The 15,701-nt window shown below is 43.5% G+C and overlaps 1 protein-coding gene across 2 annotated transcripts in view; it reads right to left on the bottom strand.

Moving 5' to 3' along the window:
- The window catches only part of KCNJ6 (potassium inwardly rectifying channel subfamily J member 6), a 308,832-nt gene that overhangs the window by 214,712 nt on the left and 78,419 nt on the right, over positions 1-15,701 (bottom strand). For both annotated transcript variants that reach the window (XM_023189489.2, XM_023189497.1), the window contains exon 2: positions 12,613-12,664. In XM_023189489.2, the coding sequence (XP_023045257.1) occupies positions 12,613-12,637 (25 nt within the window). In that variant the 5' untranslated portion in view covers positions 12,638-12,664. The remainder of the gene's footprint in view (positions 1-12,612; positions 12,665-15,701) is intronic.

Here is a 15,701-nt window from a genome sequence, read left to right as displayed (position 1 = left end):
GGCGGTGATGGAGACAGCGCGGGGGCCGGGGGCGGTGATGGAGACAGAGGCAGAGGCGTGTGGAGCTTGTGGCCCCGGTGATGGTGGTGGCCGCCTGGCTCAGGCCTCTGTGTCTGAGTTGCCACGCTGGGCTGGTAGTGCGGTGACTCATGTCATGAACAGCTGCTTTGCCCGTGATTACTTTCTGTAAGAGGAGTGGCATATAAGGAAGGCCAAAGTCCCTGTGATCCCATACGAGAGAGGAAGACACTGGAGTGAAATGCTCCATGGAAGCTTTGCCCACGCCGGGGTGCCCCCGAGATGGGGGCAAATGGAACCAAGTGAAGAGATCCATGGCTGCCCCAGAGCCGGGCTTTCCATTACCAATAACTTGGAAAGGCAAAATGAGTGAAAAAAAATATTATTATTGAGGAAGTCAACCCTAAAACCTGCTGTTGTGGAAAGAAAGACACTCTCATTCCATGTTCTGGGAGCAAATGGTCAGCCCTGCTCAGAACCAGGGTCCCCGCCTCCTCCACCTGCCCGCTTTCCTGCTCTGCTGTGTCTGTCAGTCCCCAAGGCAGTGGTATTTCCAACTCTCCCTTGCAACACCATCACGATGGAACAATCAGTGCATCTTTCTGAGCCTCAATCAGATCATCAATAAAATAGAGATTCTCATGTCTGAATTGTCTCCACGGTCAGGTGGCTGACCACACAGACTCTCCTGGTGGTTTCCAGCAGGGGTTCAGGTTGATCATCCCCGTGTTAGGCAAGTGGAAGGTGAGAGGCCATAGCCTGGAGACCACAGGCCCAGGGAGGGTCTGAGACTGACTAGCAAACCTGCCATTACTGCAGAAGAATAAATGCCTGGGTCTGTTTGGTCTTCCTCTCTTCCTGGTTTCATCTACAGCATTGATTTTCAACCACTCACCTGGGGGTGACTTTGCTCCCCCAGGAAAAATTTAGCCATATCTGAAGTCACCTTGCTGTCATACCTAGAAGGAGGGTGCTACTGGCTTCTAGTGGGTTGAGGTCAAGTTAATCATCCTACAACTCACATCAAGAATTACACAGCTGCCAAATCTCACTGGTGGTCACGTTGAGAAACCCCAGTTCATTCCTTCCCAGTGCCAGAGAGAAGCTGTGGGCATCAGAGAGGTGAGTTCCTTGCCAACCAAGTAAAGGACATTCATCAGAAGGTGAGGGTCAACGTGATCTCCGAGATAGCAGAAAGGAAGGAGATGAATCTGAGATAACAGTTCTAGCCCCATTTCCATTTGCACAAAGACCAGTCATAACTTACAGGAATGTTACACGTGATGAATCTAAAATTCGCACACTTATTTTGCTGTTTTGCATACCCCTGCATGTTTGTACCAGTTAAATACTTTAAGCCACATGCTTGTTCTGGAGATGGCAAGGGAGGGAATTGCATTCTTATTTGGAGATGGCTGCTAGGGGAAAGCTCCTGGGCAGTGAGCACAGGAGGCAACAAACAAAAACCACAGAATCAAGAAACTCCCACCCTGAGGGAGTGGGAGGGAGGAGACGGGTGAGCAGGCAGGGTGGGAAGCCGCCTTACATGGAGACATGGCTCAGGCCTTCTAGTCCATTTCAGCCCTGTCAGCCTCAGAGGTAGGTAGGATCTCTGATTCCAACTGAACACGCCTGTAATCTCAACCAGGAAGCAATTATCCTTGAGTTTATAAGATGTTTCCCAGTAAGGACAAACAAGTGTCTCACAGTGAAAAAATACCAGCTTTTCAGAGGAGCACAGACAGGAAGGAGCCTACTGGCTTGCTTCTGCTTTCAGTCAAAGGATGCTTTTCTGCCTAATGGTGGGACTGAAATGATACATTGTACAGGGACTGCACCAACGTGATAAAGCAGCATAAACAAAGCTTCTGCTGCTGCTCCCAGCCAGCCCCTCTTAGTATCCACTGAGTGCCTGGCTCCCCTGGTCCTGCAGGCAACCCAGCAATGAATAACAAGAGAGAAGCTGAATCCCTCAGTTACAAGTTGAGACGACAGGAGGCAATTTGGCAAGCGTGAGCAGACGGGGTAGTGAAGAAATGTGCTTTAGCTCCTGGAGCCACAGGAGAGCATGAGAACCCGCCTCTAGGCTGGCCTTCGGGACCTGTTCCCAGAAGCACATGGCAGAAGCTCTTGGTAAGGGAATAACTGCTTCTGTTAGTACCTGTGCTGGCAACTCAAAACCTGTACCTGCCTCCAGTCCTGTAGCTTACCTAGCTCAGCTCACCTGCAGGAGGGGCCCATGGCAAAGGAGAGCAAAGGAGGCAGGGGAATGTGCAAGGAGGGGAAGTGGGGAATTGTCAGAAGGTGGTCTTGGGGAGAGAGACTGGGCAGCCATAGTGATTCCTACCCACTATGGAAGAGGAAGGCAAATGAGAAGGGAGGTTTTGGAGAGATGAAAGGCAGTAGAGGGAAGTAAGTACCATTCTGCAGAGACAGTAGAAGGCACACTGATGGACAGCTGAGGGGGACGGCATCACTGTGGGGCTTCAAGAAGACCCCAAACCTTCTTTATAAAGGACACGTTGCCTCTGGTAGGGACATAGCAATGTTTTCCTGGGTGGCTGTCACTGCAGAGCTCATTAGACAATAATCATAAATAAAACATCACAGCCATGTCTTAAAGTATGTAATGGCAGGAACTGAGTTGTCAAGAGTAGTGAGTTTAAGTCAAGTTACTTTTGAGATGATCCTATAAGTACCTGTGTGAGTGTGAGCCTGAGATAGGGATCTCAGTATTTAAAGTTCCTAAATTTCACTGGTAGGGAGAAAGTGTGTTTTAAAAAGCACTATCTTGTGGGCCTGGAGTAGCTTTTGTCCCTGGGAGAAAGTGTCATTTAGCACCTTAAAGGCCATACATGATGAACAGCTCTGCCCCACGTGAGATGACACAATGTCTTCCTCAGCCCTCAACTCGCAGCGCAGCTACAGGATCTACAGAATCTACAGGATTCTCCCATTGTCAGGAACCCTGGGACCTCTGGATGAATGGGCTCCCATCTAGAATTCTGACACCTGCTTTCCTGGGCTCTTTGTCTTGGTTGCCGGGACCCAGGCTTTGTCTTTGTAGGCAGGTGGTTCTGGAGCCATGGGGCAGTCATCTGCTCTCTGATAATCAACTCAGGTTTTTCCTAGGCCCATCCTGGCCTGTCTATCCTCAGGTCCCTGCCTCACCCTTAACCTGCTCAGCTCTGTATCTGGTAGGGGGCGGGGAAGCTCCGTCAGCTGACATCCAGATGGTCTTAGCCAGTGAGGGCTCCACTGGGATCCTGGCGGTCGACAGGAAGGGAGAACCAAGGTGTTTCTCTCCCTCTTCTTGGCCTATAGAGGAGTCTCTGGCAGTGACCATGCCTCCTGCATGGCTCCAGCTTTCATCAGACAGGTAGGCTGTAGTTCCAATTCTGTCATTCTTTTCCGTCCCTCTGACCTAGATGTAGTGGTGGTCCCCAGCCACTGCTGAGAGTTGATTATCTCCCTGCCCCCCAGTCTGGCTTCTTCGCAATTTTTTTTTTTTTTTTTAAGATGGAGTTTCACTCTTGTTGCCCAGGCTGGAGTACAATGGCACGATCTCAGCTCACTGCAACCTCCACCTCCCAGGTTCAAGCAATTCTCCTGCCTCAGCTTCCAGAGTAGCTGGGATCACAGGCATGTGCCAACACACCCAGCTAATTTTTGTATTTTTAGTAGACACGGGATTTCACCATGTTGGCCAGGCTGGTCTCAAACTCCTGACCTCAGGTGACCCACCCGCCTCGGCCTCCCAAAGTGCTGGGATTACAGGCATGAGCCACTGCACCCGGCTGACTTCTTGGCATTTCTAGCATGCAGTTCAGCCCCTCTGTCCTCTGGTGACTGTACATCCTCCTTCCAAGCACAGAGTGGAATTGTGCCCCCTCCATCTTGGAAGTGAGGCGAGGTTATTGACTTGCTTTGTGTAATGCAATCAGAGCGGAAGTGACATGTGTCATGTGTCACTTCTGGATGGAATTTTAAGATGCAGTGTCAATATGCCATGTGCTCTTCCCCACCATAGCTGCGGATGTGAAAACACAGGTGGAGAGATGGAGCCTCTGAGACTGTGGGGGGTCCCAGGGTGACCCTAGCATGTCCAGATCATGGCTGACCAGTGCAGACAAGTGGCATAAAGGAGAATGTATGTGCATGTGCATGTATGTTAAGCCACAGAGATGTTTTTGTTATTGCAACATAACTTAGCCTCATGCTGCTGATATATACACGTACACCTGCCCTATTTATATCCTAGAGAGTAGGGGGCTCTTTCCCAAAAGGCACGCTGACTGTGGACCAAAAATCAACTCCAAGCAACTGAAGCCTGTGCCTACCATCAGAAAACCCTAAATTCAATATAGTTGCATTTGAACCAATTGTATCAGCTCATCAATTGACTCCTTCTGCCAACTGCATTTCCAGTCCTGGGGTCTCTCAAAAGCTTCGCCAAGCCTCTTCCCTAAGCTCAAAGTCCCTTCTTGTCCTCCACTACATCCCACTGGTCACCACTTCTTTAATTCATTTCAGATCCACTCTTGTCTAGGCCCCCAGAGTCTCTCCGCTCATGTGGTGTTCCAGCTCCTGGATTCTTTCATCCATATATGCCCAACCTGCAATCCACGCCACGATGCCTTAGTGGAATCCTTCTAAAATGCTTATCTTCTTTGAAACCTTTGGCACTGCCCCATTACCCACAGGAAAAACCCAAGCCACACACAGGCCCTTTTATAATCTGACTCCTCTTATCTGCCCAGTCATCTGCTATCAATGCTTTGCTCTTCCCCCACCTCCGTCCTCCCCCATGACGTTCTGGCACTTACAGTCCCATTGGCTGCCTGGTGGAACCCTGATCATCCTTTGGGTGCCTTTCTGATGCAGGAGCACACTGGGGTCTGGAAAAGGAAAGCCTCGTGGCCTGCACCTGCAAGCTGCAGCGACTTACAGGCTGCCTCTGCAAAAGCGTGTGCCATGTGTCGTAGCTGTTACTCTCCTGCCTCCTTTGCCCCCAAATGCTGCGCCTGGTGCAGGCAGGAACCCCGTCTTTTTGTCTTTCTGTGCCTTAACACAATGCCAGAGCTATAATAACCACCCCATAAAAAAGGGAATAAATGATTAGAAACCACTCTGCTTTAATTGAGCTAATTTAATGTGTGGTGATTGTAATTGGTTCTCTGTCTTCATTTCATGTGACACAACAGCGTTTCAAATCTGTACTAAATTTGAGCTGTTTCTTTAGTCATAGGAGGAATTCCCTCTATATCAAAGCAGACAGCTAAGACCTCTGAACCCCTCACAGAGCAGGTCCTTGACTCTTTGCAGAAAAAGAAACCATAGTCTGTTTGCCTCTTTCTGGCTGGATGAAGATTCAGCCCCTGGAGCTACTCAGAATAAAGCTGCTGCTCTGTTATTTATTTGGAAATGATGAGTACCTCTTCTCTGCTCCATGTGGATGTGTTATGGTGGTGATTTCAAGGTGGACCATGCCCAAAGGGATGGCTGGGGTAGAATGGCTCATGAGGACAACCTCTAGGGATGCTCCGGCTGTAAAGGAAAAGAGGGGAGTGGGCATGCTTGAGGGAGGCTGGCAGGATAGAGACAGAAAGTAAGAGGAAGCCAGCTCCTTCCACCAAGAATGAGAGAGAGCCACAGGTAGTTCAGGCGGTCCCCACCTACTGACGCAGCAATGCATGGCAGACACACAACTGATGCAGAGAAGGGGACGGAAGTGTGACTCCAGCTTGCCAGCAGAACCCTGAGGTGGAGGGTGGGGTGGTCCTAGAGAAGGGATCCTGCAGCCAGGAGGAGACATCAGGGCCAAGTCCACTGCCTGTTCAACTCTTGCAACTCCAACACCATGCACAAGACAAGATATCTGATTGCAATTTAAATTATCAATGAAACTATGTGTCAAGACTTCCTGTGCTGTATTTGATGCATTCCCAGAACCTCCAAGGTTGGAGGGCAGTGCTGTGTCAGCAGGCAATGACTACGAAGAAAATTATCTTTGGAAATTTATGTAAGAACAGCCTGCAAAGTATTCCATGCAGACCACGATTCAGAGCTCTTGGGCTATTTGCCTGCCTCTGGTCATCTCCAATGTGTCATCATCTGAGAGGCCAGGACAGTCTACTAGGTTGTGTCACCTCTGATGATGGCATGGTTTGGGCCACTGCATGCCTGCTTTTAGACAATATTGGGAGCCTCCACTAGAATCGAGCTTTCAGTTTCATTTCAGTCAGTGGGTGTAGTGGCAAAGTGCTGGTTACCAGTGAGCAAGCTGAGAGTCACCCTAACCCTAACCCCAACTCTAACCCTCCAGTGTGGGCTTTCTAGTTGCCCCATTTGGAATAGGGCTTCTTGTAGTCTAAGTCTGAAAATATCCATTGTGAAGATGCAAACAGAGATTAACATTTCAAAGGGTAGTGTTAAAAAATTGGCAGTCCACTTTTTGATGCAATCTATCCATCTGACAGTGGGCTAATATCCAGAATCTACAAACAACTTAAACAAATTTACAAGGAAAAAAAAAACAACCCCATCAAAAAGTGGGCAAAGGATATGAACAGACACTTCTCAGAGGAAGACATTTATGCCGCCAACAAACATGAAAAAATGCTCATCATCACTGGTCATTAGAGAAATGCAAATCAAAATCACAATGAGATACCATCTCACGCCAGTCAGAATGGTGATCATTAAAAAGTCAGGAAACAACAGATGCTGGAGAGGATGTGGAGAAAGGGGAACACTTTTACACTGCTGGTAGGAGTATAAATTAGTTCAGCCATGGTGGAAGACAGTGTAGTGATTCCTCAAGGATCTAGAACCAGAAATACCATTTGACCCAGCAATCCCATTACTGGGGATATACCCAAAGGATTATAAATCATTCTACTATAAAGACACATGCACATGCATGTTTATTATGGCACTGTTCACAATAGCAAAGACTTGGAACCAACCCAAATGCCCACCAAGGATAGACTGGATACAGAAAATGTGGCACATATACACCATGGAATACTATGCAGCCATAAAAAAGATGAGTTCGTGTCCTTTGCAGGGACCTGGATGAAGCTGGAAGCCACCATCCTCAGCAAACTAACACAGGAACAGGAAACCAAACACCGCATGTTCTCACTCATAAGTGGGAGTTGAACAATGAGAACACATGGACACAGGGAGGGGAACATCACACACCAGGGCCTGTCGGGGGTTGGGGGCTAGGGGAGGGATAACATTAGGAGAAATACCTAATGTAGATGATGGGTTGATGGGTGCAACAAACCACCATAGCATGTGTATACCTACGTAACAAACCTGCACATTCTGCACATGTGTCGCAGAACTTAAAGTGTATATGTATATATATATAAATCGGCAGCCTTTGGAAGGTTGAAAGTTCACAGGCTGTGAATTGCCACTCTTCGTTTGCTAATTTTTAGACCCCACGGAAACCTTCTCTGTTGAAAGCTCTCCCTACCTCCTCTCCCTCTTTTCCTACCTGTCTTGTCTTTGCTCCTTGTCATTCTGTCTCAGTTCTCCTTAATACCCCCTTCTCTTGGGCTTTCCTCATATACTGTACATATATTTTCTCTATTCTTTGTGTGTGTTTTTGTTGTTTCTCTATCTCTTCTTCTACATCTACTTTTCTTCCTTTCTCCTTTTCTTTTCTTTTCCTTACCAGGCCTGTCTTCATTTCAATAATGTGACATAAAATATTTTAAAGTATTTTTAATTTATTAAATAAAGTTGCTGTAATTTTTTTCACAGCAAAGTACTCACAAAAATAAAGCTGGTTTTGATAAAACATTTAAAATTTGTTAATGTTAATCAAACATTTAAAATCTATCTCTTGCTTGCCCTTAAAAAAATGATTGAAGTTGACTTTTTGGAGGTGATTGATGAATGGCACATAGCAGGAAAAAAATGGCACATAGCACCTCTTCCCTGCTCCAGAAGAAGAAGACGTTCCTTTCCCATTATGGTATCTCCTTAGCCATTGACATGGCTAGCCATTTGCTAGCATGTGGACACGTAGGGTGATGGGAGAAGAATCTCTATCCAGTTCTAGTTAAACACAGAGATGTTCTAGTAACCAGATGGTTTTTACTTGGCAGTTTAACAAGCAAAGTGTTTATTGGCTTTGGAAACCCATTCATAGCATTGTGTTTTAAGTATTCATGGTTCTGTCTTTTTTTTTTTTTCCAGAGTATGGCCATGGTTTATGTTCCCATCAATTTTATTGTGTGGTAATTATATGTTAATTCTTTGCTCAGCCTACTGAATCTCCTTACCTAATTATGTATTTCATTGTAGATTTCTATGTAAAATAACTGTATAGTATATTTAATTAGTCATGAGTTTAATTTAAATGAAATGTTTGGTATGTTGACCACATGATTAGCATTTTGTAGCATCTATAGAAGTTGCCTCACATCTTATATATTTTATAATATCCTGTATCTTTGTAAGGACCAATAAACTGGGACACTGGGTATGATTCTAAGGTCTGTTCTCAACTTTTAAACTTCCTTATGCATTGAGTAACATTTGTGCAATCTTTTTCATAATGACAGAGCACATTAGAAGAATGGGTGTACCCAGTCATCTACCAAAGGATTTGAAATTCAACTTTGATAGAATTCTCTTATGACAGTTGATTCACAGACCAAAATCATTAGAAATACTGTCCAGCCAAACCTGAAACGTAAAACCAATAAATCAATAGTCAGGTGAAGAGCTCTTATTTAAATGTATCTGGAAACCAATATAAATGGAAAAATTAAAATGGCTTTATCAGAAATATTAATCAGTACAGTACCCTTACAATTCAGTCGGATGAGTTAAAAATAATATTCACTGAACCAGAGTATCAATTTCTAACGGAGGCCTTGGGAAAACTGTTAGCCTCATAACTTATGCACAACACCATCTGATTTAATTCACCCAGACACCTGAGACTCACTTCATGGACAATGATGCTTAGGTTCTAAGCCACTGATCCTCCTGTCATTCAGAGAACGTGTCGGTGAATTTGGACTTAAAGATTAGCGAGAAATCTGCTCATGTGCCGTGGATTGTGAATTAGTTGGTAAGGCCTACAGATCCACTCCATATTTGGACAATACAGGCTGGTCCATTTTGTGATGGCACTGGCCACACTCTTTCATTCCAGGTCTGAGAAGAGCACATTTCATCACTTTAGGATGCTTTCACTTACAGAGAATCAGTGACATGATTTGGTTCTGGGTCCCCACGCAAATTGAATTGTAACCCCCAATGTTGGAGGTGGGGCCTGGAGAGAGATGATTCCATCGCGGGGGAGGATTTCCCCTTCAGTGCTGCTCTAGTGATAGTGAGTGAGTGCTCGCGAGATCTGGTTGTTTAAAAGTGTATGGAACCACCCCTCCCTCTCTTCCTCCTGTTCTGGCCATGTGACGTGCTTGCTCCCTCTTTGCCTTCCACCATGATTGTAAGTTTCCTGGGGCCTCCCCAGAAGCTGATTGGATGCCAGCACCGTGCTTCCTGTACAGCCTGTGGAACTAAGTGTGGAGCTAATGAAACCTTTTTTCTTTATCAATTACCCAGTCTCAGGTATTTCTTTATAGCAGTGTAAGAATGGACTGATACAAGCAGTTTGGGGTTCTTCAAACCAAGTTATAAATTCTTTTAACATTTTCAGTTTGCAAGACTACAGGTACAAAAAAAGGACGGAGCAGAGAGCAGGGCAGGAGATGATACAGAAATGAGAGCAGGGGAGAGGGGTGTCAGTGCTGAAATGATTTTATTCTTTACCCAGTCCTTTCATTACAGTGAAATGTGAAATTAGCATGTGTTCAAGACTTATGTAAAATTACGCAGAGGTTTGGGGTCAGGAATGAAAGGAAATCAATGTAAATAACTTTTTCAAGTTATATTTTCTTGGTATGGGTGGATATTTTGGAATAAAGTTTCACTGACTATGTTACACAGGAACACCTTTATTTAATAGTCTCATGATTTGAGGAGGAGGAAGGTGCACGTTAAATGTGGGCAACATTAATGGTTAATTTTTGCTGGCCAAATTTAAAAAGGTGTTCATGGAGAAGTGTTTGTAAGCCTCCACTGTAACTTTCCACATGAAATCCATCACCAGGAGAAATTTCCATTGGTTTATTTCATACTCATACGGTCTTTAATAATTAGACTTCAATATAGAAAACTGCATTTCTCATTTGAAGAAGGCTTTATTCTAATAAATTCCACTTTCCTTTTTATATTTTATTTTTTTTATTTTGAGACCTGGTCTTGCTCTGTTGTCCAGGCTAGAGTGCAGTGGCATGATCTTGGCTCACTGCAACCTCTACCTCCCGGGTTCAAGTGATTCTCCTGCCCCAGCTTCCGAATAGCCAAAATAGGGATTACAGGCATGCGCCACCATGCTCAGCTAATTTTTGTATTTTTAGTAGATACAGGGTTTCACCACATTAGCCAAGCTGATCTTGAACTCCTGACCTCAAGTAATCTGCCCGCCTCGGCCTCCCAAAGTGCTGGGATTACAGGCATGAGCCACCGGGCCCAGCCCCTCTTCCTCTTAAAAAATGCTACAGGAACCAAAATAGCATGGTACTGGTACCAAAACAGAGACATAGACCAATGGAACAGAACAGAGCCCTCAGAAATAATACCACACATCTACAGCCATCTGATCTTTGACAAACCTGACAAAAACAAGAAATGGGGAAAGGATTCCCTATTTAATAAATGGTGCTGGGGAAATCGGCTAGCCATAAGTAGAAAGCTGAAACTGGATCCTTTCCTTACTCCTTATACGAAAATTAATTCAAGATGGATTAGAGACTTAAATATTAGACCTAATACCATAAAAACCCTAGAAGCAAACCTAGGTAATACCATTCAGGACATAGGTATGGGCAAGGACTTCATGTCTAAAACACCAAAAGCAACAGCAACAAAAGCCAAAATTGACAAATGGGATCTAATTAAACTAAAGAGCTTCTGCACAGCAAAAGAAACTACCATCAGAGTGAACAGGCAACCTACAGAATGGGAGAAAAGTTTTGCAATCTACTCATCTGACAAAGGGCTAATATCCAGAACATATAAAGAACTCAATCAAATTTACAAGAAAAAAACAAACAACCCCATCAAAAAGTGGGCAAAGGATATGAACAGACATTTCTCAAAAGACATTCATACAGCCAACAGACACATGAAAAAATGCTCATCATCACTCGCCATCAGAGAAATGCAAATCAAAACCACAATGAGATACCATCTCACACCAGTTAAAATGGCAATCATTAGAAAGTCAGGAAACAACAGGTGCTGGAGAGGATGTGGAGAAATAGGAACACTTTTACACTGTTGGTGGGACTGTAAACTAGTTCAACCATTATGGAAAACAGTATGGCAATTCCTCAAGGATCTAGAACTAGAAATACCATTTGACCCAGTCATCCCATTACTGTGTACATACCCAAAGGATTACAAATCATGCTGTTATAAAGACACGTGCACACATATGTTTATTGTGGCACTATTCACAACAGCAAAGACTTGGAATCAACCCAAATGTTCATCAGTGACAGACTGGATTAAGAAAATGTGGCACATATACACCATGGAATACTATGCAGCCATAAAAAAGGATGAGTTCCTGTCCTTTGTAGGGACATGGATGCAGCTGGAAACCATCATTCTCAGCAAACTATTGCAAGAACAGAAAACCAAACACCACATGTTTTCACTTATAGGTGGAAATTGAACAATGAGATCACTTGGACTTGGGAAGGGGAACATCACACACTGGGGCCTATTGTGGGGAGGGGGGAGGGGAGAGGGATGGCACTGGTAGTTATATCTGATGTAAATGACGAGTTGATGGGTGCTGATGAGTTGATGGGTGCAGCACACCAACATGGCACATGTATACATATGTAACAAACCTGCATGTTGTGCACATGTACCCTAGAACTTAAAGTATAATAAAAAAAATAAAATAAAATTGTAACACAAACCTGAACAAGTAATGAAAAACAAATGCTTTGTGTATCCTGTTTATTTAGCTTAAGAGCACTATAATGCTATGTTCAAAACCTAAATCATCACAAACTATTTATACTGCAAGTACTCCATTTTTTAATAGTTCTGTCTGAAATTTCTGAAGTATACCTGAAGGGTTTAACAATGATTTATCATTCTTTCCTCTCTTTAGATCATCCAGCCCACGGAATAGATGCTCAGAAAAAACTTCAGCTGACTTTGACTAAACCTTGTAAAAGTTGGTTTGAAATTACTGTGGGTCCTAATCCGCAGTGCAGTGTTACAAATAAAATCTATTTTTGTTCTTCAGCTCCATACTGTGGGTAACAGTTTCAGCACAGAATTTGACCTCAAGCAACATGAACTCCAAATAACGCATAAAGTAACGTCAACACAAGGCAGTATGTGTGAAACACATCTCGGTCCCTTAACAGCGAAAGAGAAGGACAAATCAGATCATCACACGGGATGTCTTTTTTGTGCGATTTCGCATTTTCCCATTCAAAACAAAAAAGAAATAATAAATGTGAAGCTACTCACTCATGGATTCTGTCAGCTTGGCCATTGTTGCAGTTTCTTCTTTGTGCTTTTCCTGGAGGTGAGAAGAAAAGACAATGATCTATAAAACATGTCTTAGATATGAATTATCTAATTGCCATTTACAGCTACATCTCTGTTCCTTCTTTTTCCTGGGTCAGAATTTGGTTTCTGATAATTAAATCAATAAAAATCCCACATTATAGTTATATTATCAGTCAGTCACTGAAAAGAGATTTTTAGGGCATTAAAAAGCTTCCCATTGCTCTTGGAAATGAGCATCTGTCACACTGATCTTGGATATATATAATTGGTGACGCACGACCAGTTTTCAAAACCTCTTTGACACTGGATTTTTGACATCCATATGCCAATTTTTTTTCCTCTCTGTTTTCCCCCATTGAAGCTTTCTTGGTATTTTTGGAGTTGATATTTTTGTAGTCATTTGGTTTCTTCTTTCCAAAAAACTAAACAGATTTTGTACATATTTCTTTGTCTCACTTTTTGGTTCCTGGAGCCTTTTAAAAGTCGTAAGCTTTGATGGGTTTATAACCTTATCTACTTTGTGCTGAAAACATTTTGTTTTAACCGAGATATAGGTTATAACCCACTGAGTTTGAAAGCCAGAATAATACATACAGAAATTCAATCTGTCCTAATTAAAACATGACTTTGGAGCTATTAAGAATACTGGTCATCTCTACTGAAAAGTTCTCTTTAATTTCTCCACAGTTCTTTGGCTTTCTTTAATTTCTTTGTGTTCCTCACATATGTAGTAACTGAAACATTGTCCACTGTTGTTATGCTTTTTTTGCAGCCTTGTTTTTCTGTGAAACTAAAATATGTTCATTATTTAAAAACTTCAGAAAAAAACTGAAAATTATAAATCTAATGCCACCCCCAGAGGAAATCATGGTTACATTTTGGTGACTGCTTTCTAGGCCTATTTCTTTACCTGTGCATATTTACAGATATGGGAATATGATCCTATTTTCATAGAGATAAGTATCTGTACTATATACATTGTGTTGAAGCAACCTTTTCATTTAACATCATATCACGCATCTTTCTATGCCAATAAAGGTGGAATACATCATCATTTTTTAATGACTGCCTAGCATTCATCATGGGTTATATCATCCTTTCCTTTACCAGATCCCATTTAATTTACTTAGAAGTTTTCACTACTTCATAAAACACTGGGATGAGCATCTTGGACCTTATATGGTTGTGCACTTGTTCTGTGCAAGTTATTTTCTGAGGATAAATCCTAAGGTGAGGTATGGCTTGGTCAAAAAGTCTAAATATTAAAAATTCTGACATATAGTGGTCAATTGTCCCCCACAAAGGTTGTACCTGACAGTGTATAAAAGCTTTCAGTTCCTTACATTCTTGCCAGCTTGCCAGTGGCACTAGCACTTTTGCCCCCTTATCTTTGCTAAATCAACAGGCAGACAACATGATCTTGTTATTTTACACTGTTGTCTTTCTTTGACCTTTTGTTTATGGACAACTGTAGTGTTCTTCCCCATGTCATCGTTATGAAGTTTACTCATGGTTTCACATTGTTGGGTTCCAGCCCCTCTCCCATCAACATTTTAGTGCTTAGAAGCCCAGGGTGGTATTTGCTTTTCCCCATGGCCCTGATACAATGCTGAGTACAGCCTAGCAGTTTGGCTAACACTCGAATTGATGTGTCATGGCTTGGGTGTTGTAGTACGGATAGCAAGATCATTATTCGTCCTCCCTATGACACTATTCCCAAACTGGAAGGGTATGCTTTGATTCAATGGCAACAAACAACTTCGCACATGGCAAGTATTCTTGATTTCCACAGCCCTGTCTTCATGACAACGAAATCAGCACACCACCTCTTACTGAAACTAATAATTGCCCTTGAGAACAGAAGGAGCTAAGGAGCTGTAATCTACTTGCTTGCTGTGGCATTTCGCCCATGATATTTAGCCTACCACTTGGGTTATGTCAACATGCAGAGAAACAACATGGCGTGGGCCAGTAGAGAAGCTAAGTGTCACGTCACAGAGCTGAATAAGACAGGCAGAGAGGAGCCTCTCACACAACGCTGGTTCATGCGAGTGTGAACAGCGGCTGCTCACCAGCCGACCCCAGCGGGTTGTAACAATTCAGGCATAAAAGCTGTTCCATGGCAGGGACTCAGTGAAGTTGGTCCCAGAGCTTGTTCTGTCTCTGTGTGTCCTGTCATTGACTCTCAGCTTCTCCTCGTAGCCCAGTTCTGCTGCGTTGATCCATCTAGCTGTACTGGCTCTCCTTGTGTCCTGGTCTGTGACTTGACTTCTCCATTTTCTGGCTCTGTGCTCCATCAGGCCTCACTCTGGATCACAGACCTCTTCAGCTTGACCCTCCTCTGATGGCACCAGCAGTGAGAATCCCCCAATCCCAGACCATAGGTGTCCAGATTCCAGGCATTATATTTTTAACAAGCCCTGTTTAGTGTGTCTATTTTCTTGTGTGTGTGTGTCACCACTTCATCTCTTGTGACCTAAGGACCCTGCCACATTCTGGACCCCGGTCTTGCTGGTGGGTGGTCCTTGCAGCTAGTTTTTTTCAGATGTGCTGGATATCTTAGTCCTAGAGATGTCAAATACCGCCTGGACCAGTAATTTCCTCTTCCCTGTAGTTAAATGGAATCCTCTGACATTAAGTGGGGAGAGGCTCCTAAAATCCTAAATATAGCTCTCCCAGACTGACTCATCTATATCATAACTTATGGTGGAAATCATGACATATGTTTTGGTGTAAGTAGTTTAGTTATTCTATTGGATGTCTCTAAACTCCTTATGTCCTTCCCTCATTATCAGAAAGTTGATGTTTGCAGTTATACAACATGTATATCCAATAAAGCATTTACATTTCATTCTCGGTCCCAAGCAAATTCTCCTCATTCTAAAGCCAAGAGTTTCCTTCACAGCAAATTTCCTGGTTGTTGGATTTACATTACTAGGAAGGGATTTAGAATTATAGCATATTAAAATTGGAAGTGATTCTTTTAGAGATTGTCAAGTCCAACCCCATAGTGATGCAGTTGATGAAACTGAAGCCCAGGGAAGAGT

This window comes from Piliocolobus tephrosceles, chromosome 19 (genome assembly GCF_002776525.5).
Source record: "Piliocolobus tephrosceles isolate RC106 chromosome 19, ASM277652v3, whole genome shotgun sequence".
NCBI lineage: Eukaryota > Metazoa > Chordata > Mammalia > Primates > Cercopithecidae > Piliocolobus > Piliocolobus tephrosceles.
This window is presented reverse-complemented; position numbering and strand designations above follow the sequence as displayed.